This window comes from Merops nubicus, unplaced genomic scaffold (genome assembly GCF_000691845.1).
Source record: "Merops nubicus isolate BGI_N331 unplaced genomic scaffold, ASM69184v1 scaffold3897, whole genome shotgun sequence".
Lineage (NCBI taxonomy): Eukaryota > Metazoa > Chordata > Aves > Coraciiformes > Meropidae > Merops > Merops nubicus.
Window position 1 is genome coordinate 26,785 of NW_008619420.1, and position 23,995 is coordinate 50,779.

At 41.9% G+C, this 23,995-nt stretch overlaps 1 protein-coding gene across 1 annotated transcript in view; it reads right to left on the bottom strand.

The window, feature by feature from the left end:
* The window catches only part of LOC103776265 (low-density lipoprotein receptor-related protein 6), a gene marked incomplete at its 5' end in the record, with an annotated part of 53,932 nt that overhangs the window by 25,258 nt on the left and 4,679 nt on the right, over positions 1–23,995 (bottom strand). The window contains 4 exons of the mRNA XM_008943767.1: positions 2,272–2,561; positions 3,813–4,029; positions 18,507–18,678; positions 19,171–19,567. Of these exons, the coding sequence (XP_008942015.1) occupies positions 2,272–2,561; positions 3,813–4,029; positions 18,507–18,678; positions 19,171–19,567 (1,076 nt within the window). The remainder of the gene's footprint in view (positions 1–2,271; positions 2,562–3,812; positions 4,030–18,506; positions 18,679–19,170; positions 19,568–23,995) is intronic.

Below are 23,995 nucleotides of genomic sequence, written 5' to 3' on the forward strand. Positions count from 1 at the left end.
ATTTTGCTAGGCATCATTTTTTCTTGGTCTTTTAAATAAAAGATTTCTTTTAACTCTTGCCATCGTGGATCAGCCTGTGATAACGGACACAGACAGAATTATATTTTAATTCTGTATCAGAGTTTAGGCATTTCCTGATTTACTATGACTGCTTATAAGCCTGAAAGTAAAGGAATAACATCAGAATGGTATAAAATTCTTTTTGGCAAACATAAGCTTCCTTTCTGTGTCCTTAATATCCTCCTCCACACATGCTCCTTATACTTGTAACCCATCAGAGGTTAACACAAAGACTGATTTTTTATTTACTTCACAGTTTGGATGCTACCTGCTAATTAGGCCAGTTTGTGACGAGACACAGCAGGGAAGTTTGTATCTCTGTCTTCTTCATCACCCTTAAAAAGTGATCAGATCACTGCTTGATTTTTATTTCAAACACAGTTCAAATGAATACTGTACCTGCAGAGTTCAGCCAAGTCATCTCTCAAACTCTCGGTCTATAACTTTTATGACTCTTCTGTTGCAAAGGTCCATGAGACATGCACAGGTCTCAACCCAGCTGCAGAATGCTTTCTCTTATTAAAAGCTAATTTTTCATGCTCACAATTGTGACTACATCTACAAGCCATGAAACACAAAGGGGATAACTAGACTCACTGATAGCGGGAACAGACAATAGACAGGTTTCTGTCACTCCATTAACCACCACATTTAAACACTTACCCTCAACCTTTTCTGATCTGTCAGTCTAGATCCTAGACCTGTTTTACAAAGCTTATGATTCATAAAAGTCTCACGTGCAGTAGCTATATAAGTTAATGAGTAAGATTCATTTTCACTTCCTGACCCAAGACAAGGCTTTCCTCCTATTAAACCTATCTGGCAAAACATCTGTGATCCCTGAAATCTCCTGCCATATGGTATTCTTCTCAGCTTTCTGCCAAAAACTCAGTCTCTGCAAACTTATCTTTTATGTGAAAATTTATACGTTAGATTTAAATGATGTGTTGGGTTGACCTGGATGCCAGGTGCCCACCAAAGCCACTCTATCACTCCCCCTCCTCAACTGGGGCCAGAAGAAAGAAAATATAATGAAAGGCTCCTGAGTCAAGATTAAGGGCAGGGAGAGATTACTAAGCAGTTATCATGGGTAAAACAGACTCAACTTGGGGAAAATTATTTATTACCAATCAAATCAGAGTAGGATAACGAGAAATAAAGTTTAATCTTAAAATACCTTCCTCTCCCTTCTTTCCAAGCCCTGGTTCACTCCCAGTTTTATCTACCTCCTTCCCACTAGCAGCACATGAGTACAGGGAGTGGTGCTTGCAGTCAGTTTATCAAACGTTGTCTCTGCTGCTCCCATCTCCTCCAGAAGAGGAGGACTCACACTCTTCCCCTGCTCCAGTGTGAGGTCCCTCCCACAGGAGACAGTTCTGCATGATCGTCCCCAACACAAGCCCTTCCCATGGGCTACAGTCCTTCACAAACTGCCCCAGGGTGGGTCCCTTCCATAGGGTGTAGCCCTTCAGGAACAGACTACTCCAGCCTGGGTCCCCTACAGGATCACAAGTCCTGCCAGCAAACCTGCTCCAGCTCTCCCTCCACAGGTGCTACCAGACGCCTGCTCCAGCACAGGCTTTCCTCAGCGTCACAGCCTCCCTGTACACACCAGCTGCTCCAGGGTGGGGTGTTCCATGGGCTGCAGGTGGGCATCTGCCCCACCATCGACCTCTATGGGCGGCAGGGGGACAGCCTGCCTCACCATGGTCTTCACCATAGGCTGCAGGGGATCTCTGATCTGGCACCTCGCCCTCCTTCACTGACCTTGGGTGTCCACAGAGTCGTTTCTCTCACATAATCTCACACCTTTCTCTGGCTGCAATTGTTATTGCACAGAAACATTTTCTCCTTTTTAAATGTTCTCACAGAGGCACTACCACCACGGATGATAGGCTCAGTCTTGGCCAGCAGCAGGGTCCCTCTCAGAGCCAGCTGGCCTCAGCCCCATCAGACATAGGGAAGCTTCTAGCAGCTCCTCACAGAAATCACCCCTGTAGCCCTCTGTTACCAAAACCTTGCCACGCACACATGACACAAATGATTTCCAGAAGAGCATGCTGCTGGTATAACAAAAACGTGTGCCACTCCTGGTTAGAAAAAGATCTTTCACCTATCCCTTGAATCTTGTAAACCACACAGGCCAATCCATTCTTCAGTATCTCAAGAGCCTTGTAACAGCTTAACAGCCAACACAGAATAAACCTCTACCTTCAGTGAAATGTCAGTCCAGTAAATCCGGTTGTCTGTCACATCAAAATCCAGAGCAGAGGCCTCCTTGACTCCCGTCAGCGGGATGGCGACGTTGTTGTTGTTGGTTTCCAGGGAGATGCGCCGGATGTCGGCTCTCCGGGAGAAGAGCAGGAAGGCTTCTGGGACGATGCAGGTCCTCATGTCGCTGATGAGCTCCAGGCCGATGGGGCAGGCGCAGCGCAGGCCCTGGGGCCGGTACAGGCAGAGGTGGCTGCAGCCGCCGTTCTCCTCCGCCCAGGGGGTTGTACCTGGGCGGGCGACAGAAGCCAAGCGGTCACTGCAGACAGACTTCAGCGGGAGGAAAAGCCAGCCCTCCCACCCACCAATGACACTGCGAGCCCTCTGAGAAATAGAGTTTTTCACCTCTTCTTCCCTGAATTAGCTAATTTTTGTTCGTTTCCTGTAATCCTTTAGAGAGAAGTTACTCCACTTGGCTGGAAATCCACTGCTTGTTTTCCTGACCCCACAAAACAAACCCAGTGTTAAGGAATGGGCTCTGGACTCCAACAGCTGCTGGTGTTCCTGATTCACAGCACAAGCACTGAATGGACACCGAGTGTGTAGGTAAGCAAGGGTATGTTCTGCTGCCTTTTAGAGTATACTGGTCCAGTTACACACCCCAGCTATGGAGCATTAACTGTATTCCTGGAGATAGAAAAAATTGCAGATCTACTCTCACATCCATTCAACAGTCTCTTCTCTCTGGGATGTGAGGAAAGCAGCTCTTTGCAATACTAACCTGCCCATGCTGGAAATCCACCTACTAAGAGAGGCCCAGCACTACCAAGCTTAATAGTCAAACAGCTGGAAAGAGAGTGGCATTTAAAAGATGTGGACCTCAGGGCATCTTGAGAATGTGGTAGCAGCAATGGGAAGATATACCTGAACTACATCTGCCTAATTTCCTGGGGTACAATCCAGACATGGCAGCAAGAAGCCACAAGCTCTACCCACATAGCAGGATATTCAGGGAAGGTGATGAGTTCTGCAGTGCTATAGTTACACTGCTACCAGTGTTTGGATATCCAACAATAGCTAACTTAAAGCTAGATCCTGCTTGTTTACACCACAGACACTACAGGGCAGAAAGTATTTCTAGTTATTTTTAAAGATGAATTTGCAGTGTTCATGTGAGAAGCACGGAACAGCCCCAAATTGGCTTATTCCTGGCTTTCACATACCGGGAGCACATGTCCAGATTACAAGATGAAAAGCTGCTACAGCTGCAGTTCCATAAACAGCTGGGCTTATCTAATAGCTGGCTGTTACAAAGAGAAGTTCTAATTTTCCATGATCCTTTTTCTCCCCTTCCTGGATCCAGGCTTGTTCAGACCTATAAGCTGCTCCAGTTCCCTAAGAAGCAGAAAATTACCCATTTTGAAGGGTGCTGGGCTGTTTTCTAGCTAGATAATTTTCCATTTCTAAAAACCTGAGCTGGTATAAAGTGGTATCTGCAGAAGAGCACTGCTGGATTTTTCCAGTTCATTTTCCTCACTCACCCATTATCTGGTGGACGTTTGTGGCTTTGAGGCCCATCAGGTCAGGCAGCTGGTCTATGATGATCTCCCTCTCTGCCGTGCGCTTGTGCACGCGCTCGATGCTGCGCCTCTGCCAGTCCGTCCAGTACACGTAGTCCCCCAGCAACGTGAACCCAAAGATATGGGGCAGCTTGTCCTCCACCAGAACCCTTCTCCCAGTTCCATCAGCATTCATGACCTATGGATATACAAAACCCACAAACCTATTACATCTAGAGAATAACTCTGTCACTATTTGTCGGAGACTAATTAACGTGCTCCTCCACACTTAAGACTTCAAATGAAAAAAAAAGTCTTAGTCATTAAAATGTTATCAATATTCCACAGTAGTCTCATATAAAGATTGTATTTTAACAGGTACTTATTCTAAAAGTCATGGAGGATCACTTATGCTTAAGATTAGTCTCATAATCAGTGAAATAATGTTCATAATGTGAAAATATAACACAACATTCCTTACATTTGCTTTAGGAGCTAATACTATGTGTGCCCGTTAGACATTACCCCTCTCTCTTGCTTCTGACCTCTCTTGGTTTAGTTTTAAATGGGAGACACTGTGTTTTACATGAAGACAAGCTTACAATGTCAAGAAATCCTGGTTCAGCACCTTATAGTCCACAGTCTGTCCCAAGTGAGCTTTGCCCAGGTTACAGACAGCAGTAAGAGGAGGCCCCACATAAGTTCTGGGAGGAAAACAGTCAAGAAGATCTACAAAATACATTTAAATTCCTGACTCTGAATAAAGAACCAGTTTTACATCCTTCAAAATTAAGTTCAGTACTTTTTGTACTAGAAGGAACAGTGATAGTCTGTAAATAATTGCATGCCTTTGATCAAGACACTTGAATTTACTGTGCCATTTTCCTCTACTGCTAAAAAGAAGTAATACCTAACTTCGTCAAAGAGGCACTGAAAGGATTAATTAAACATTATGTATGCATGTTCAAGTGATCAAGTACCTTATGAATGCCAAGTATTATTATAATAAAGTACCACACTGACAGGAATGAAGACAGTCCTGTGTTTTAAGAGAAGCTTAAAAATTATTCAGCTCTGCAATTTTACAGAAAAGTTCCTTCTGAAATATTTATGCTTGTTTCAAGTTTATAGTTTAAATTTACAGCATTTATAGTAGTAGCCTCAAAAAACAAAAACAAACCCAAAAACCTTGAAGTAAAAACTTCCCGAAACAATGCAACTCACAAAATTCAAGGTAGCATACTAATCCCACCAATAAAATATCCTTACCATTACCCAAGAATGTTCCAAGTGAAGGACTGGAAATAGAGTCACTTACTAAATCATTGTTTTCAAACCTCTCTCACTTGCTTTGTGGACTTAAGAAAGCCACAGACAAGTCTGTAGGATTTCTCATTCTTCCCACGGCTCAAACCCAAAGACTTGTGCAATACTAACCTTCAAAATCAATTGGTTTAGTAACTCTGGCTAGATGGATGATGTTTTGTGGTCAGAATTTCCCATCTCCCAAGAAATGAGAAGGCTACTTTGGAGCAATTCCTACCTTGTGCCTACCTAAGGGGTTGGAGAGGGAGGAAAAGAATAGAGAGAAAGAACTGAAATCCATACCTCTCTCAGCATAATGTTCATGTTAATAAAATACCTTTAAGTTCACTAAAAAGTGGAAGAAAATGCTGTCATCTTAACTATAATTCAATTTCTCCTTAAAACTATTCCCTCTCATAAGCTTCCCAGCATTACTGCACTTACTTTCAATATGTTAAAATGGGAATAGGATCTTTGCATGCACACCTGCTACAGAAGAATGAAAGGGTCTCTGTATACTTGCTGGTTTGTAGGAAGAAGCTCTGGATTTTTTAATATTTTGGGGTTTTTTTTTAAAAAAAAGCTCATAATTACTCTGTGGAATGGGCTTACCAGAAAATCTTCATTCTAATAGCATATACAGCACATTTCCACTAATGCACACATATCACAAAAGTGAGATGAGCATTACTAAATGAAATGCTTTTTCCCCTACATTCTCACTAAAATCCTTTAGAAAGCCAAGCACAGTGCTTGCAGCTTCACTTTGCATTATGGTGCAGCCCCCATCCTAAAGCTGTAACTTGTGTCCTTTACACTGATAACCAAATCCAAACACAGCTTCTCCTATCACGGATTGTTTAGCTAGGCTCACAGCCCAGCATAATTACCTCATTTCTGGGCTTCCTTCTGAAAACAAGCCCTGCTATTGCATTTATTCTCCTTCAAAATATCTCAGCATCTGCTGGCTCTCTCAGTTCCTAGCAGCACGCCTCCTACACTCTGTTTTGATAAACAAGGTTGCTAAACAACAGACTAATGGCTAACTTTAGAACAAGGGACACAGATTTAACATCTCTAAGGTGAACTGTCAGTTATAGTCCTTAAACCCACCACCCCTTCAAGAAATCATCAGCACCACCAAGCAAAACTGGTCATCCCCTTTTGTCTACCCCCCTTTTCTAACCATAGCAGAGTCATCTTGACATTTATGTGATGCCTTGTCTTCCCCTCCCCCTTAAACTAGAGAGATAAGCCATTTGCTTGCAACTAATTAATATACAGCAATTAGTGCTTGCTAAGCAGGCCAAAAAGATACACAGAATGGATGGATGTTGTAAAGTGAATCAGCTAAAACCACACAGTAAGAACCACTAGAACATCACTATCACAAAGCAGTATCTTTAGCTACTACACTTCTTGCCTTGTACTTATAGAAGGAAGAAAACTCTGTATTTCAGGGTGTGCTTAACTACTGGCAAAGAGAATTAGTTGGAAAGTGTACAGTGTGAAACAAAATTCCTTTGGCAAACTTTAAAAGGGGAGCTGTTCAAATAAGCTTCCTCTTAGACTGAAAGTCAGGGAGGAAAAGAGAAGGGAGGCCTTATGAATTAAGTATCTCCTTTTAATTCATTTCTGTTTTGCCACATATAGGTTATTTTGAAAGGCAGCTTTATGTCACCTAGACCAAACAGGTGCCTCTCTGGAAGAACTTACAAATAAATACCTGCCACCCTACTGCCACTGCAATCTTACCTGAGCACATCTGTGCTGTATTACTTGATATAAACATCTGTCCACTAGCAGCTGGGTACCACCACATGAATAGTTCCGTGGCACCACACTGTCTGCACTCACTTTGGTTGCACTTTAGGAGATGTGAAAAGAATTTCATCAATAGGCTACAGAACTAAACAGTCTAGTGTAAGGCAGAAGGAAGGTGGCAAGGGATATAGGGATGATCTAGATAATAAGCACAAGGAAAAAGAAACAGTTGCTAATCAACCAATTTCAAAGGATTTCAGCATCATCTTTTCATAGACTGAAATTCAGGTGACAACTGAGTCCTGGCCAATCCTGCTTTGTGCACTCATCCCCTGTTCCAGCCCCAGATGAAGATCAGCTCAGTGAAGCCTATCCCCACAGAATCCCCCATATGGAAAAACCCACCTTCTGTTGCTACCAGGCAGTGTCTCCAGTGGTTTATGCTGCTTTTAACCACAACGTGGTGTGGGTTTCACATTTTGAGGCCATTCTGAATACTGCAAACCACAGTGAGAATAGAGACTGCCACAGGAAACAGATGTGGTGCAACCACAAACACTACCTTCGCTGAAAAAGCAACTAGTTCCATGAAAACACAAGAAGTAGAAGAATTAACTGGCCTCAGAAAAAACACCAGCTATCCTGCCTGTAAGATAAAGGCTTTGCTTATCCTAGAAGAATAATGAATGCAAACCTATGGCCTCATGAAAATACAGCTTATTCAAAATAAATGAATTAATGTTGAAAATGTGGTCACATTTTAAGATGCTGTACTTGGTCAAAAAACAATGAAAGCACAACTTGGAAGCACTACTCCTATTTTAAAGTTACAGATTGGATTGCACAGTGATATATTCTGAAGGGTCTTTCTTGCTATGAGATACCATGGATTCAACTCACTCTTGAATACCAGTAACTGTGATAAATAGGTTAATGCAGCACATTTATCTTTCTGAGAACATGGGATATGAATATATGGTAATTTACACTTGTCATTCGACTGGCTGAAGTCTAGAGCTCAATCATTATACCTAGATGAGATTATCTAGCATCCTGTCCAGCCACATCTCAAAAACTTCCAGTGATGGGGACTCCACCACATCCCTCGGGAGGTTACTCCAGTGAATGATTGCCCTCACTATAAAATATTTCTTTCTTACAGTGAGGTTAAACCCTTCCCAGAGCAGCTGGTACCACTTCTCTCCATCTTCTCCACATGGTTCCTTGTGAAGGGTGAACCTCCATCATCCTTGTAGCTGCCCTTTAAATACTGGAAAACTGTGACGAGGTCCCCCCTGAACTTTCTCTTCTCCAGGGAGATAAGACATAAATCCCTCAGTCCTTCCTCACAGGGCAGGTTCTCCAGCCCTTCGACCATCTTCATGGCACTCTTCTGGGTCCTCTCCAGACTGTCTGTGCCTTTTTTGAATTGTGGGGACCAGAGCTGGATACAGTGCTCTAGATGCAAGCCAACAAGTGCTGAGTAGAGTGGGATGATGACGTGCGGGTCTCTGCCAGCAAGGCCCCTATGTCTGCAGCCCAGGATCTAACCTCCCCCTTTGTTGCTGCAGCAGCACACCAGGCTCATGATCTGTTTGTTGTCCACCAGGAACTCCAGGTCCCTTTCAGGGACTGCTCCCAGCCACACAGATCCTGGCCTGCACTGGGCTCTGGGTTATGTCATCCCATGGGCAGGACCTGGCACTTGTCTTTGCTAATCTTCACACAGTTCTTGCTAGCCCACTCTTCCAGCCTGCCCAGGCCTCTCTGGAAGATGGCTCTCCCTTCTGACATGTCCACCTCACCACCCAGCTTCGTGTCATCAGCAAATTTGGTGAGGGAGCTTTCAATCTCATCATCCAGATTGTTTATGAAGGTCTTGAACAGCATGCAGCCCAGTGCTGATCCCTGAGGGACCCCCACTTGTGACAGGCTGCCAGCTTGAGTAAAAACCACCGATCACCACCCTCTGAATGAGGCCTGTGAGCTAATTCCCCACCCACCTCACAGACCACCCACCCAGTCTGTATCTGGATAGTTTGCCCAGGAGAAGGCTGTGAGAAACAGTGCCAAATGTTTTGCCCAAGTCCAGGTAAACAACATCCACTGTTCTCCCTATGTCAGCAGAAAATGGTGTTTTGTTGTGGGAGGTGATCAGATTAGGCTGGCATGCCCTTGGTAAAGCCACGTTGGCTTTTCTTAATCACCTGCTTCATGAAGCTTACAAGTTTCTAGAAGAACTCTTTCCAGGGACTGAAGCCAGACTAATTGGTGTGTAGTTTCCTGGGTCCTCTTTTGGAAGCAGTTATAAATAACCAGGGAGCAGGTAAGTATCATGTGTGCTAAGCTCTCTCTCAGATGACACAACAGAGGAGGTCAATAGCCAATGAAAATTTATAAAAAACAGCAGGAAACTGTATATCTTAAAAAATTAAAGATCACATACAAGAATAGAAGAGGCCTCTGTGATAGACTGAAAGCCCCCAGCTACACTGCAAGATGTTGCCAGAACTTTATTTACAGACACATCAGTAAAACAAAAACAAAAGAAACAGCAGAAGAACCAAATTCTTCCAGCAAAATCCATACACTGCCCTAATTTCAAATACAAACATCTTATAACAAAATAACTTGAACCTAAGCCCTGATTTTTAAAACTGACAGCCAATTTTTGGACAAATTACAGAGACCTTAGCCATCTACTAGCTCCTGAGCTTCAGCTCCTGCTAAATAAATGGAACCTCAGCTGCCCTATTCAAGTACTGCTGCCAGCACTGCACCAGCCCCACAAGATTTCTAGCAGGGACCACAGCTGGAAACCATCTCTCCCCACTGACTCACAGGAAGGATGCAATTGTAGCATTTATCTTCCTGAAAGGATAAGGCATAAAGAGAGTGTTCTGACTTGGTGGCAATGCTTTGAGTGTCACATGTCCCACAAATGCAGAACACCCTAGCTTGTTGTTTCATTGGTACATGTTGAAATATAGTCAGATACATAGTTATGGTTTACCTTAGAGCATGGAAAAAAAAAAACCCATAACAGTCACTGGCAACTGACTTATATGAAGGAAATGTCACTGAAAAAAGGTAAACTCTTCCTGAGCAGACCTTAAACTCTTGAGTCATTCTAACAAGTTGAGTTTCTTGCAATAGTTTGAAAGACAGCACCAGAAAGAAAACACCAGAAAGCATTACCACCTTCACAGTTTCAGTATGAGTCATGCTCAGGCATTCTAGTAATAGATACAACTGAAAAACAAGGTGAAAAGATGAATTTTTCATGAGTTTGATCATTAACACTGATCTGAATAAGATGATTAAAAACAAGTATTCCTGTAAGACAGCTGTAAAGTACTGAATTCAATACATACATCTCAGGTATTCCAACATACCTTGGAAAAAGATCTTGAACAAGGCCTGCATTGTACCTGGAATAGTTTAGGAATACTAAAGGTTTAGGTTTAGCTGCTTCAGCCTTGATTATCCAATGAGAAATACTTACATGTGCTGGCTGATGCAACACAAACTCTGTTCATGACACGACTAATCAAGGATACCACTGTTCATCTACCACCTAAACGTACATGAACCTTACTGGGATATTGCTACAGCAATATCATACAATTAACACATCCTCTACTATAAAACAGCAGGTCTAAGAGAGGAAAAAAAAAGAACATCTTGTCTAAATTTCCAGTTTTATTATCTTCCCCTCTAAAATAAAAGTCCTGATCAACTATACTCTCTTTGACTAAGCAACTGAAAATTTAAACTCAGCTTGAAGAAATCATTCTGTCAGTGTAATTATCTTACTGTTAACAGCATTTTCCCTCAATTCCACAATGTTAAGGAATGTTTTAGATATGAAATGGGAAGCCACCTCTTCACTGCAGTGAAATCCTGAAATATCAGCAGAAGGGATACCTGGAACCCATTATATTAGCTTCAGAAACCAAATGCCTCCAGCCAACTCCACAAATTCTTACTGTTAATTGTTTTATAATAGCCATTACCAATTTCTAATTTAACAGTTCCCCAGCAACCTCAATTTCCTTTTGAGCTCTAATCATTTGTCCAAAGAATTCAAAATATATTTTTCCTTAGCATGGATAATATTCCTAATAGGACAGCAGAGAAGATAAATATGTAAAAACAGAATAGAGATTAACTTCATAAATAGCCCTTTCTATCATGCTACAGACACTGTTATAAGCTCATTTCTTTCACAATAGGACAACTTTCCCAGCTTGCTGATCAATCAATGCCAACAGCAGAGCTGTTTTCTCAGCAATGGAATTTAATTTTAGAAACAATTGGCTGGGTTTGCAGTGAAACGACTCAAGTCAGGTGAAGTGACAAGCAGGCAGGGAAGGGAGTTTCTAACCATTGTGACAATCAAATATGACACCTCCTAGGCATTTTCATGAAAAACAAAAAAATCCTGTGTTTGTAAAGAACTGGCTAAGACAAAAAAAATTGAGCTGAAGTGATGAAGAGGGTAAGAGAGGTTTCCACAGGGGAAAAAAAAGGGGGCTCCTCTGAGAAGATTCAGTGGTAAAACAGGAGAATAAAGATGCTGGGTTGTGGAAATTAATTTTGGTACATTAATACATAGCATGGAGTGGCAACAGTCAGAGGGTGTTCTGTTATGTGCACAGAGGCTATGGAGGCACAAAGGAACCTCATCACTGTGATTCTGCAACTGACTCCTGTGAAGAACTGTACACATGCTTCACAGCAAGCAAAGGAGACCAGCCAAGAGCAGCCTGAGCCCTCACAGTGGTTTGGGGGACAGTTTTACAAGATGAAGTTTGGCAACACGACTTGTGATGCTCTTGCACGTGGGCAAAAGCCTCTGTTTTCATTCTTCCCAAGGTACTTTCTTTCAGTACCTTGCCTTGAAGACTTCTCATTTTTAACTTGTTTGTCTGCCTAAAAAAAACATGAAAAGTGTTCTACTGTTTTGACAGGTCCAAGTGGTTTGGGGAACAGTTCAGTGAGTGACTCAGGGCAAAGCTGGGGGAAGGCTCTGGGATGCTTTCTACTTTTTGTGGGAATAAGTTATTAAGTGGATTCAACCACTCCTTTCACTAAATCACTTCAATTCCAAGGGTCTCTGCATGTCCACAAGCTTGTTTTTCCACTATATGTTTCTAACTTCCCAATAAAAGGTCATCATGAATGGTATCAGAAAAAAAGGTTGGGTTCGGACTACAAACTCTGAGTGACATAAGAAGCCTCTGTGAAAAAAGCTGAATAATTATTGAGAGGGATCAGAAGGTCTCACGAGTGCTCCTGAAGCAACCCAGGTCCAAGATCAGTACACTGTAATTTGTACAGTAGTGCAATTAAACTTGGGAGAAGGAGAAAAAAGCCAGAATACTGGAGAGTAAGGGGTAAGAGCAGGCTGACAAACAGCACTCAGTTCCATCAGAAATACAGACTACAGCTCAATCTTTCTCCACATCATTCCCCAGCTTGCCTTCAAATATTATTTGAAGGCCTCAGTGAGGACAGGTGATGGCTCTGGTTGTTATAGTTTGAGGGATTTTTGTGGTTTCCCATAGGTAACTGGTACTGACTGACAGTAGAAGCTTCTTACTTTCTAGGTGAGAAGACATTGTGACCTAAAATACAACTTCCTAACTCCAATGGGGGAAAAAATCTAGGGAGCATGTATGATGGATCAGTGGGATCCAACTGCCGTACTTCAATCAGCTCCATGCTTGGCCACTGGCAAAATCTTCAGCAGAATGGAATCACTCACCTGTTAGCAAAACTTGTAAGAATATCTCTGAATTTCCAATATGAGAAGTCTCAGTCAAGCTGCACAGATGTGTAAGGTTCATCCAATCTATTCTAAACATTTACATTAAGGTAAAGCAAGGCACACTGCAGAAGTGCTGACTTCTAACATTTTCTATAAAGGCAATGTACAGCATCTCACTGAGCTGAAGGTAGCTACATCTTATTAAGTGAAAGCCACCCACAGATTTCAGGGAGAAATGCAGATCTAAGACACAAAAACCAGTTCCAGAAAACTGAATGTTTAAGTTTTCTGTGATACTGCATAATTTTTAGGGCAGTAATTTCACTTCTTAGAAAAAAAAACCATGCTTGGTATCCAGACCACAGAATCAGGTTACTCTTGGACAGGAGTTGTGGCTGTATCTACCCAAAACCTTCCCTCAATATCCTCTTTCTGCTGCAAGGTGCTGGGAACCTCTCCCTGTCCCATGAAGTGTGACAGCCTCGTGACAGCAGATCCCTCAGGACTTCCCTGGGAAATGGTCAGCACAAGTGGTTTGCAATGGGTATCTCAATCATCAAGCTTCACACATTTCAGGTTTATTTACTATATTCTCAATTTATCAAAAGCAACACCAAGTTGACTTTTTAATGTTCCTGAATTGAAATTGGTATGGATGTTTTAAATCTGTTTCCTCTTTTTTACTTTTACATTAAAACACTTTGAACAGCTCCAAAGCACCATGCTCAAAAGCCAAAGCAAAGAGGGAATTTCACTTTTTTTTTTTTTTTACTAATAACAAGCTTACAATGCCTGGAAGTCCTGGCTCAGTATTTGGAGTCCACAGAAAAGAGGTCATTCAAATTCCTGTACCCAGCTCTTGACAGTTGGGAGAACTTACTAATATGTGGTCTGTAGCTGTCACTCATTTTCTTTGTAAGAGTTTTCCTGTCTTGGTCTGAATTTTGAAATTTAATTCTTCCCTAAGTTCATTCAGATCTTCAGAAGAAGCATCCCAAATAGAAAATGCATAAAGTATAAACTAATTGGGATTTATATTAAAAAAAAAAGTCTAATTTCAAAGATCTATTGTTTTCCTTAATGCAGGCATTAAAAAATAGCTGGAAATTCCCTGACAAATTAAGCTTTAAATTTCTGAAACTGGGACAGAGTAGAGTGATCTGCCTCTACCTGCAGCATACACTTGCTGTTCTCTGCTGCATGAAGTTCCCAACTCCCACAACTATCCAGACTAGGTGACAAAAGAATTGTGGTCAAAATGAAACAGCAAAGCAACTTCAATTATTTGTTTCAACCACCTTACTTCCCATACTTGCAAAAAGCTTAATGCAAGCTCACAAAAGCAGCCGTGTTCCACAGTCAGGAATTCCATGGGTTCTGCTTCTCAGTTTTCCAGCCTCTGCTTCAAAGCAGGGTGGATGGGGTAGGATCAGTAATCAGGCTTACAAGTCATCAGAATCTCACAATACAAAGAGGAATGCTAAGAGACAAAATTTCTCAGTCAGAAAATAAATGGTGAATGCTTAGAAAACAAAATTTCCTTATTAGGGTGGCAGCAAAATCGAGGGAGTTGTCATCGGAGGAAAATGTAGCCCTGCAATTTCAGGATTAGAATAAGAATTAGAGCATTCTCTAGATGCCAAGCTATTAGCTCCTTGGTCAAAGACAAAAAGGTCCTCTCTGTTCAAGATTCTTGGGCTCAAAAAAGTCTTAGCAGCATCCGCTTTCTGTCGCCCGACAAGGCTGGGCTCTGAAGGCTCGTGTGTGCTTCTGCTGAGAAACAGCAGGGTAGGAGACTTTCCATATTAATGGTGAGGATTAGAGAGGGTAATGCCAGGCAGGGCTAATAGATTTGGAAATGCAGAAACACTTCAAGTTAGAGCTGCACTCAAAAATCACTAGGTAATGGTTGGAACTGTAGAGGAGGCAGAGTCCCTTTCTTTAAGCTCACCACTAGTAGGTGTTAGTGGGTGTCATCTCTGGCTCTGAGAATGGAGAACAGGAAAGAAGACGAATAAAGAAAAATGAAGTAAAGACTGAAAAATGGTGAGAAATCAGCCACACCACCATTATTTCCTCGTAACGCGGGCAGCCACGCAGGCACCCAGCCATCTCTAATTGTTTCTTGAACAGGAGCTTTGCTGACCATTTAAAACCCAACCTCTGCCTTAGAACAGGTAGCGTACGTGCTCGGAAGACAAAATACTCACTTGAGCAGGAAAACATAAGACCAATTCAACAGAGCAGATCATACATTTTTAACCTCATAGCACGGCAGGAAAATGCTTTAAACCTGTAGCAAGTCAATGAGAAATCTTCCCTACTGGTAAGCACAATAGCAGCCATCCATTTCAATAGAAGTTTATCAGCAGTGAAACCTGACCGAGATAAATGAGGAAGCTGTTGAGCCACAGCCTGCTTCTGCCTGCTGCAGGCTGCCAGATAAAATGGGAACAAAAGCTCCCTGCTGTACCCCCTACCAGTCTCCATTAACCCCTGCTGATGCTTTATTATCGTCTGGGGGCTCCAGAACAGCATCACATGAATCAGGGGGTAAAAAATAAATAATAAAAGCCCATACGTAGCACAAACAAACGAGGAACAGCTCGCCAAGAACTGTGCTTTTGGTAGCACTGACATTAAATAAGGGTTCCAAGGAATTCTACATACTAGGAAAAAAAAAAAAGAGAAAAAAGCACAACGTATGTAAAATCTTGTAGGAAAAACTACTTAATGGTAATAGAATGCAAGCAGACAAACATGTTTCCCCTGCTTTTACCTCCCCTCCCAAATATATACAAACAAGACAGGGACTAGGTATATATTCTGACATCTTCATGCCCAATTCCAAGTTTCATCTTTTGATCCTGTCACAGATATCCTCCTTGTGACAGTTCCTCCAGTCTCCATTCTCCAAACCTAAGTTTAAAATATTTACTGAAGGTCAAAGAATCTGCTACTAAACTGATATAAAAAATAGATGGGAAGGGCAGGGAAAGTGTTACAAATCTCCTCGGGATTCATGGTTGCCATAGGAGAGGGAAGGCAGTGGGAGGAAAAAGGAAGACTTGAAACGTTAGTGATATTTTTGCTATCATTGATTTAGATACTGTCATTGCAGCCTGAGATTTCTGTAGCCTACCATAACAAAGCCAATCTCTCATAAAAGATTACAGAGAGGCCAAGCAAGATCCTGGGGAAAACTCACGAAGATTCACCAATAAAGAAACTTGCCACAATATCTGCATTACTTAGCATGCTAGAGAGCAGGGAAAAAAAACCCAACCTACATTAGACTGAACCATTCTCTTGGATTCACACCACTTCTTCCTCCTACAGAGCTTTTCCATCCTTTATTAGAAATTGCAGAAGTTGTACTGAACTCACAGTCTGATCTATCACTATCAGAGGCCCTCCATTTTCAACCCATTTCTGCCCCCCTGAAGTTCAGTTAGCAAGCAGCAATATTACATTTAAGGAAGATGATGTAGTTTTTCCCAAAGCTAATGCCACAAAGCTAACAGAAATAAACCTTCAAGAAATCAAATGGCCTCAGCACAGGCAAAGAGAGAGGCTGTATGGGTTCAGTCCAAAGATCCACACATCCCAGTAGCCGATCTCAGAGAATAATCAAAACTTACACTGACAGAACAGCATAATAAAGCAACTACACACTGAAACTTTCCAAGAAGACTCTTTCATTCCACAGCACAGCAATTTACAGTTCAGTGACTTGTGGTTGAGAAGGCAATTCTGTTTTCAAGTAACCCACACTGGAAAGCCCTTCCACAGACCTACCTAGTCTTCCCAGTCACACATGTAAGCTTTTAACATCCACAACCATTTCCACAACTTACCACATGCTGTTTGAAGAACCATCTGCTTTTGTCTGCTCTGCTCCCATCACCTGCCAGTATTATTTAAGAATGCCAATTCATTTGATCAAAAAAGGTGTAGGGGGAAGTCCTAACCACCTTTATACATAATTTTCTTGATTTTCTAGAACTCACACACTTAAATTAACACCTTCTGGAATTAAAAAAAAAGAAAACCAAAAACAAACACACAACCCAAATCCTCAAAACTAAAATTGACAAACAACCAAAAGAAAAACTATAGGAGAAATTTCTTCCCTGTTGCTTTAAATGTTTTAGCCAGGCTTTTTCAAGACTTTCTGCACATTGATAAGAATTAACAAATGTTAAATTTGTATACAAAACAGCAGAAGTGAAGTTGTAACTCTTGGAGCTTCATAGGAAAAAAAAATAACTAAGAATTCTAAACCTTAAGATGATCACTCTTCTTGGACGCCCTGCATAGATGTTACATGACAACCTGGAACAAACTCATTTTGCTCGCTCACACTGGTTTAAAAACAATGAAGTGGAAATTGTCCCAGCAGACTTTGTGCCAGATCAGATCTCTTCTGTTCTGCCACAGACATTGCAATGCTGGCATAAACACTACATCATGTGTTTCAGCCAGTTTGACAGAATTGCAGCAGTGAGCTCACGCCTGATCTAGATGAAAATGTCTAACCACAAACGGATGCAGCACGGACCAGAATCATTATTAACCAACATAGAACCATGGTCTGAGAAAGACTGAAGCACACCAAAAAATCTCAACGTTTTGGCAAGCATGAGAATGGAGAATACCTAACTTACCTTTTGCAAAATACATTCAAGTCCAAGACAGTATCAGGGCTAAAGTGCTTGGTCTGTCATAAACAGATCTTTAAGCACAGCTAAGACTCTTCTCCCTCTCTTTTCTTAGAGCTGGTATAATGTTAGGTGAATTATAGACTATAAATCAAGTTTTCAGGACAAAGAAAACTTCTCCCTGAGGCTCTCCCAAGGAGTGCTTCAAAGCAATTCACCTTGCAGGACTGGGTTGCTCTGACTCTGAAGGAGAACAAACAGTTATGTGACCTTCCAGCACAAGACTATGACTTCACACTGACTTATTTGAAGTTATACATAAAACAATTTCATAAGGCTAGAGAAGATATTGTGCCTAATATGGTAAGTGCTGAAAATTATTTGCAGTTCTAAGGAATTGCTATGAAAACTCTAATTCCTCTAAAGAAAGCTAAACCTACCAGGATATATAGCAAAGGTAGATGATGCTACTATGCACCAGGTAGTAGCCAAGTCTTCTGTTTCCAGATAAACTTCTGCCTTTTGATAGTCAACTAAACAAATACTAAAAAAATTATTTTTTCAAAGACTGACAGATAATAAATGTCAAATTTCTTCCATAAATTAAAATCTTGTGTTTATTTTGTTATACAACAACCATGTGGGAGAGAAGAAAATTGGCTTTTTTTTTTTTTTCCTCTAATTAAAGAACATAAACAAAGAAAGGAAAATCAATCCCCTCACTGGAACCCTAAAAAAACAAGGAAGATACAAAGTATAGAGGATTTGTGGGAGTACAAATAATTATGTATGAATTGAGATTTATTTCTTTAAAACATTTTCTACTAGCATCTAAGCTGAGCAGTGCAGAGAATGAAATTTTTTTTTACCTACAAATATTACTCCCAGTAAGAAGTTTTTTTCCATGATGACCTAAGAGAATCCTTATCACACATTTTTAAAGAGAGGAATCTACTACAAGGATATAATTTCTATTTTATACACTGAATAATGAAGGAAGAATAGTGAGTAACTTGCCCAAAGACAGAAAAGAAACAGAATTGTTTCTAAAAGCACACATCAGCCATTATCCCATTTCCATTTCAGGCCATATCAGAATTAGAACACCTAGAAAAGGAGAGCAACTACTTTCTACAACCCCATGGCAATAAAAACACAGGTGCAACTACAAACCTCTATTTTGTCTGTTTTGGCATCTCCCCAGTAGATCTTGCTTTCTGCATAGTCCAGTGCCAGTCCATTCGGCCAGCCAAGCGAGGTGTTCACCAGCACAATTCTGTCTGAGCCATCTAATGCTGCCCTCTCAATCTTTGGGATTTCTCCCCAGTCAGTCCAGTACATGTACCTGCAAAGGAAACAAAATCTTAAGAACTTTTACTAATCCAAACTTTCAATATTCACACGGCTTCTTCTGGACTACTGTTCCCCAAAACCACATCACACAGAGATGTACGCTTCTAAGCCAAATATATTTCCTGACCCAAGTAAAGATGCCCAAACCATTTGGAAAGCACTGATATGCAAACACACTGTGCCTTTACACAAAACTCCTGCAACAGTCTGCTCAGCAAGACAACAGTGCTATTAGCTAGAATAAACAAGCAGATCCACCCAGTGCCCCAAAATATTTTTAAATAAGAGAACAAAACATCCTTAGGTTTATTCAAACCCTGGTGATCAAAACAGAGCAGTAGCCCCTGTGCCTTGGTCTTAACTTTCAAAGAATCTCAGTATTGCCATTTTGAAAGCTCAGAAGCTTATCATTGCGTTCCATTATCTGCACACAGAAACTACCTTTACATGACTGATATCAAAATGCTCACGAACAGCTTCTCACCCAACCATGGGGTCCAACACAATAGCTCTGGGTTCTTCCAGGTCTTCCGAGATGAGGATTTTCCTCATGGTGCCGTTGAGCCTCGTCACCTCGATGCGGTCCGTGCCGGTGTCGGTCCAGTAGAGGTTCCTGGCCACCCAGTCCACGGCGATGCCGTCGGGGTGGGCGATCTGCGCCGTCACCACCACCTGGCTGCCCGCGCCGTCCAGGCCCGCGCGGCGGATGGCCCTCACTTCGTCGTCCGTCCAGTAGATGTACCCTTCCAGCGGGTCGAAGTCGATGGCGATGGCGTGGCGGATGTCCTCCAGGGGCAGCACGATGTCCGTGAAATCCGGGGGGTCCAAGGAAATGCGCCTCAGGTCTGTCCGGCGGGCCAGGAGCAGCAGTTCGGTGGCGCCTACGCGACAAAGGCAGAACCACAACAATCTTACAAGCAGCAAGCCTGGGAAGAGTCAACTCGGTTGTGCAACGTTTGGTAAAAGCTAGCCTGGCTGCCTTGACTACACAGGATGCCACCAAACTGCTGAGTGCTGACAAGATCCAAGGAAATGCGCCTCAGGTCTGTCCGGCGGGCCAGGAGCAGCAGTTCGGTGGCGCCTACGCGACAAAGGCAGAACCACAACAATCTTACAAGCAGCAAGCCTGGGAAGAGTCAACTCGGTTGTGCAACGTTTGGTAAAAGCTAGCCTGGCTGCCTTGACTACACAGGATGCCACCAAACTGCTGAGTGCTGACAAGAGAATTCCTCTCCCAGGCTTGAGGTTATTCTGCAGCATAAGCCATACGTGTTTATAGAGAAAATTCAGTGGTCACCTCCTTGTCCACAGTGTGTTATGTTGCATTCGTTTTCTATCCACATCATTCCCTCAAAAGGCACTGAAATAGCTATGCAGTGACTGTGTTGCTGTTTTATGCAAATCAACAGATGGCCTGCAGCCTCTTAGATGAAAAATTAATTATATAAATAATTTACTAACTGTTTGCTGTTGGTATAGGGGACAATCATGACAACCGAGCTGCATGTTTCAACAACACCCTTAGAAGGGGGAAAAAAGCCCCAACACAGAACGCCTGAAGGACATCTTCTTTAAGAGATTATTGGAGGACTCAGAATTGGGAACCAACTATCCAGCAAGCATGTGGAGCAGAAGGGCTGTCAGCTTCTCCCCTGTTTGCTGAGGACAAGCTTATTGGAGACAGGAAGATAAATCACAGTGTGTCTTATAAAGTCATTTCGAGCCGAAGCATACAAAAACCTTGCTGACTTCTAGGTCAAAAGTCAGCATCACCATAAATAACTAAGATCAGCCTGCACTGCAGAAGATGTTTTCACATAGGGCAACGCAAGCTGTTCAACGGTAACATGTGCTGATCAATGACAGATGTATTTGTTGCCCATTCTAACTCACTCTCATTACATTTTCTACTCCATGTCACTAAATTTCAATGTAATGAAGGGTAAATAACCACCCCACCCCATTCCAATTTAATTGGCTTATCATTTTGGCATCTTAGGGAGATAAGAGCAGCTCAGGCCTCAGGGAAGCCGCAGCTAAGCTGAAAAGTGTGTTGCAGTGGTGCTCTTCAAACACTGAGGGGAAGGGTTTGGCAGGGACTGGAGTAGGTGTGAGGATGAAAATGGGGGGGTGAAGCTTAGGAAAACAAATGCATCAACAATGCAGTGAAAAGGAGCTGTTGGCATGCAAAGTTCTGTCCATGTCTTGATCTCACAGATGTATCAATATAAGGGCTAGAAGACTGCAAGAGCAACAACTAAAGCAAGTAGATTGCAGATGAAAAAAGAATTCGTGTCTGATGCCAAATTTCTTTTTTAAAAGGTCAGTAATTGTTGTTGGAGCTAGATGAAACTTCACTGCATGCCAAACTCTGGACAGATGCCAAAGCAGCCATTGCTTCATTTACAGTAAGTTTAACACATTAAAAATATCTAAGACATCAAAGTTAAAAAACATCTAAGCACATTCAGGGTGCTGCAAGCACCTTTCAACAACTGAAGTTGAGGATATGATTACAAGTGTTCCTGGTTGGTAGTCCAAAATGGATGAAGATCAGATTTGGGACCCTCTGTCCTAAAACACCTTGTGTTCACGTGTACACACTACTCAATTGTTCTTCTTCTGAATAACTCTTATGCATTCATTAATATCAGGAAGGGAGAATCTGTAATTAGATGCCTATGCATCCTTCAAGATGCTGGAAAGCATGCAATATAGCAAATGGAAAACAGGCAGTTGAATAAGTTTTTCTTTTTATAACGACAGAAGCAACCAGTCTTGTCACAGCAGTCTATATGTACGTCTGTAATCGTTGCTACTGAGTACATCAAACAAATCAGCATCAGGATCCAAGCATTCATATAACTAATCCAAACAATTTAGGTTCAAGTAAGAAAAATTCCTAGTACTTTCCTCCTCTAGCAATTTCACTGTCATTTATCCAACTTACCTTTTTAAACAAAACTATGGAAATCAAATAAAAAACCCAAACAATAATACCTTTTTTGCATTATCTAGTAAAACTACGGTTGAGCAAATGCACTAACCTCACATTTCTAAACAGTTAGAAAGTTATATATAGTTTACCATACACAGAAAAAAACTGTAAGGCATAATTTAAAAATAATCTCTGTGCTTTAGCTGAAGCTGGCAGTCATTTTGAAGAACCGATGCCAGGTCCCCAGGAAGATTTGCTTGAGTGCAACCATGTCTTTGCTGAAACTCATCCTTAAAATTGACCAATTGACCTTCCAATTCTTCTCAAGGAGGATCCATTTCAACAGCTTTGCTATCCTGTTTTTGGGTTGTAACACTTGTTTAGTCAAATAACCCACTGAGTCTAAGCATCACGAAATGACTGGCTTTCTGCTAACCCATGCTGCACTCTGGATCTCTGAGCCAAGAATTTCACGGTCTTTATCTGGGGGCTTGCCTAAAATTCCAGCCCCCACCCTTCCAATCATGCAATAAAAAGTTTAAAGCTTACTTTAGAACTATTACCCACCCATTTGCCAACCACATCTCAGCTGCTCAGTTAGATCACCAGTCACTCTCTTGAGGAAAGAGAAACTGAGTAGCAGAGAAGCATCTCACTTCTAGGCTGAGGGAAAGATGGCACTGAATGCCTTCAGGCTTGTCCTGACAATAGCAAAATCAGCAAATGCAAGAGCTGGGCACATGTATGAACTGATGCCACTGCCACCTGGACAGCAATCAAACAAAAGGTGGTCTCAAACCTGAAATGCTCTGCTCCTGTGTCTAACACCAGCAGTACAAAGTTTACCTGGCTAGGCACTGACCACCACTCGGTCAGAAGACTGCCCAAGGTATTCAAGGTTGTCAGGATATAACAGAATCAATCAAATTCGTTCACTTATGTTCCAGAGACCAGTTATGATGCAAAAGCTAAAAATGGGACAGCAGGATCTCCAGACTTCTTCATTCTGCCTCTCAAAGAAAACCCCTGGCTCTAACAATGAGCATGATGGAGAACATGGGTATGGAATCCTACTTCTGTCTTCCCTCTAACTGTTGGCCATCACTGCTGTGCCCACCACAAGCACGCCCATAGACACCAGTGCCTCTGGAGCCCTGGGGTTTCAGAGAGCAGCAGCTATGCTGGGGTGTGCCAGCAGACTTCACCCTGTGCAATGCTCCTCTGCAAACTCCTGCAGGCAGAGGAAGCAAACAGCTGTCCTGTGTTAAAGTCAGGTCCTTCTGCTTACCCTCCACGCTGCTCTCCCACACAGTCCTAAGTGATGTTAGCAACCCCTAATTTACTTATTAAAATAAAAAATCCCTCCCAGGCTATTCAAATTGGGGACCGAGTTCAAGATTCCTTTATAGCAATGCTTCCAGCCATGGGGTATTCAGGAGAGTCAGCAATTTTTCTAAAATCAAGTCTCTTACTTAAGATGTCTAAATATGGACATAGAAGCTTTACTCCAGACTCTTATTTTTTGAGAGCTTTAGCCTACTTTTATTAAGCACTTTGAAAGCTGGGATTACAAGCTCATGGATGGTGTATTACATTAGTCCTGGAACTAATACTTCCCTCAAAAAGTCACTATTAAAAATCAAAATAATTTAAATCTAGGTGCTGGCTGAAGTTGAGGGAAGGGGGAGAAAAGAGGAAACGGAGGGAAAAGAGCAAGCATGCAGGAGCATGCAATGGCATGGCTTTAAAGTCCAATGTCTAATGCCCTGCTGACCTTTACAATTAATTACATCTCCTCAATGATATACAGCCCTCAGTCATTTGTAAGTTGTTGCACTTCAAAACCGTCAGTGGTTGCTGAGGCTACTACAGCCACACAGACACATGCTCAGGCATTCATACATAAGAAGTGCTACACCTAGGACATATAGAATGCATTCTCTCTGAGAAATGAAGATTATTAATACATCCTCAATAGAATTACCACATATTTGACCAAAATTTCTTTCCTAAATGTCTTTCCCCAGTTGTAAAGTCACTATTGTCAGAGAGCCCCTGATACTATAATACAAACAAGATTTTTTTTTCAGCTGTACAAGTTCAACCTTAAAACTGCAAAGGCAAACCCACATGCATATAAAATTAATATTTTTTTTTCTTCCTTTAAAAGGAATGAAAGAATCAGGGTCTTAAATTAACATCTTGATCTGTGCAGTCAAATCAGGATTCTGGCTATTCCCGACAAAGCAAATTACCCACTGGGCAGCCCTAAATTGCACAAGGAAGTGCAAATTTCTGATTACTGCCTCCAGACCTCCATCACCCAAGGAAATGGGATGCGAGCATCCCAGGGCAAAATAAAGACTCTTTC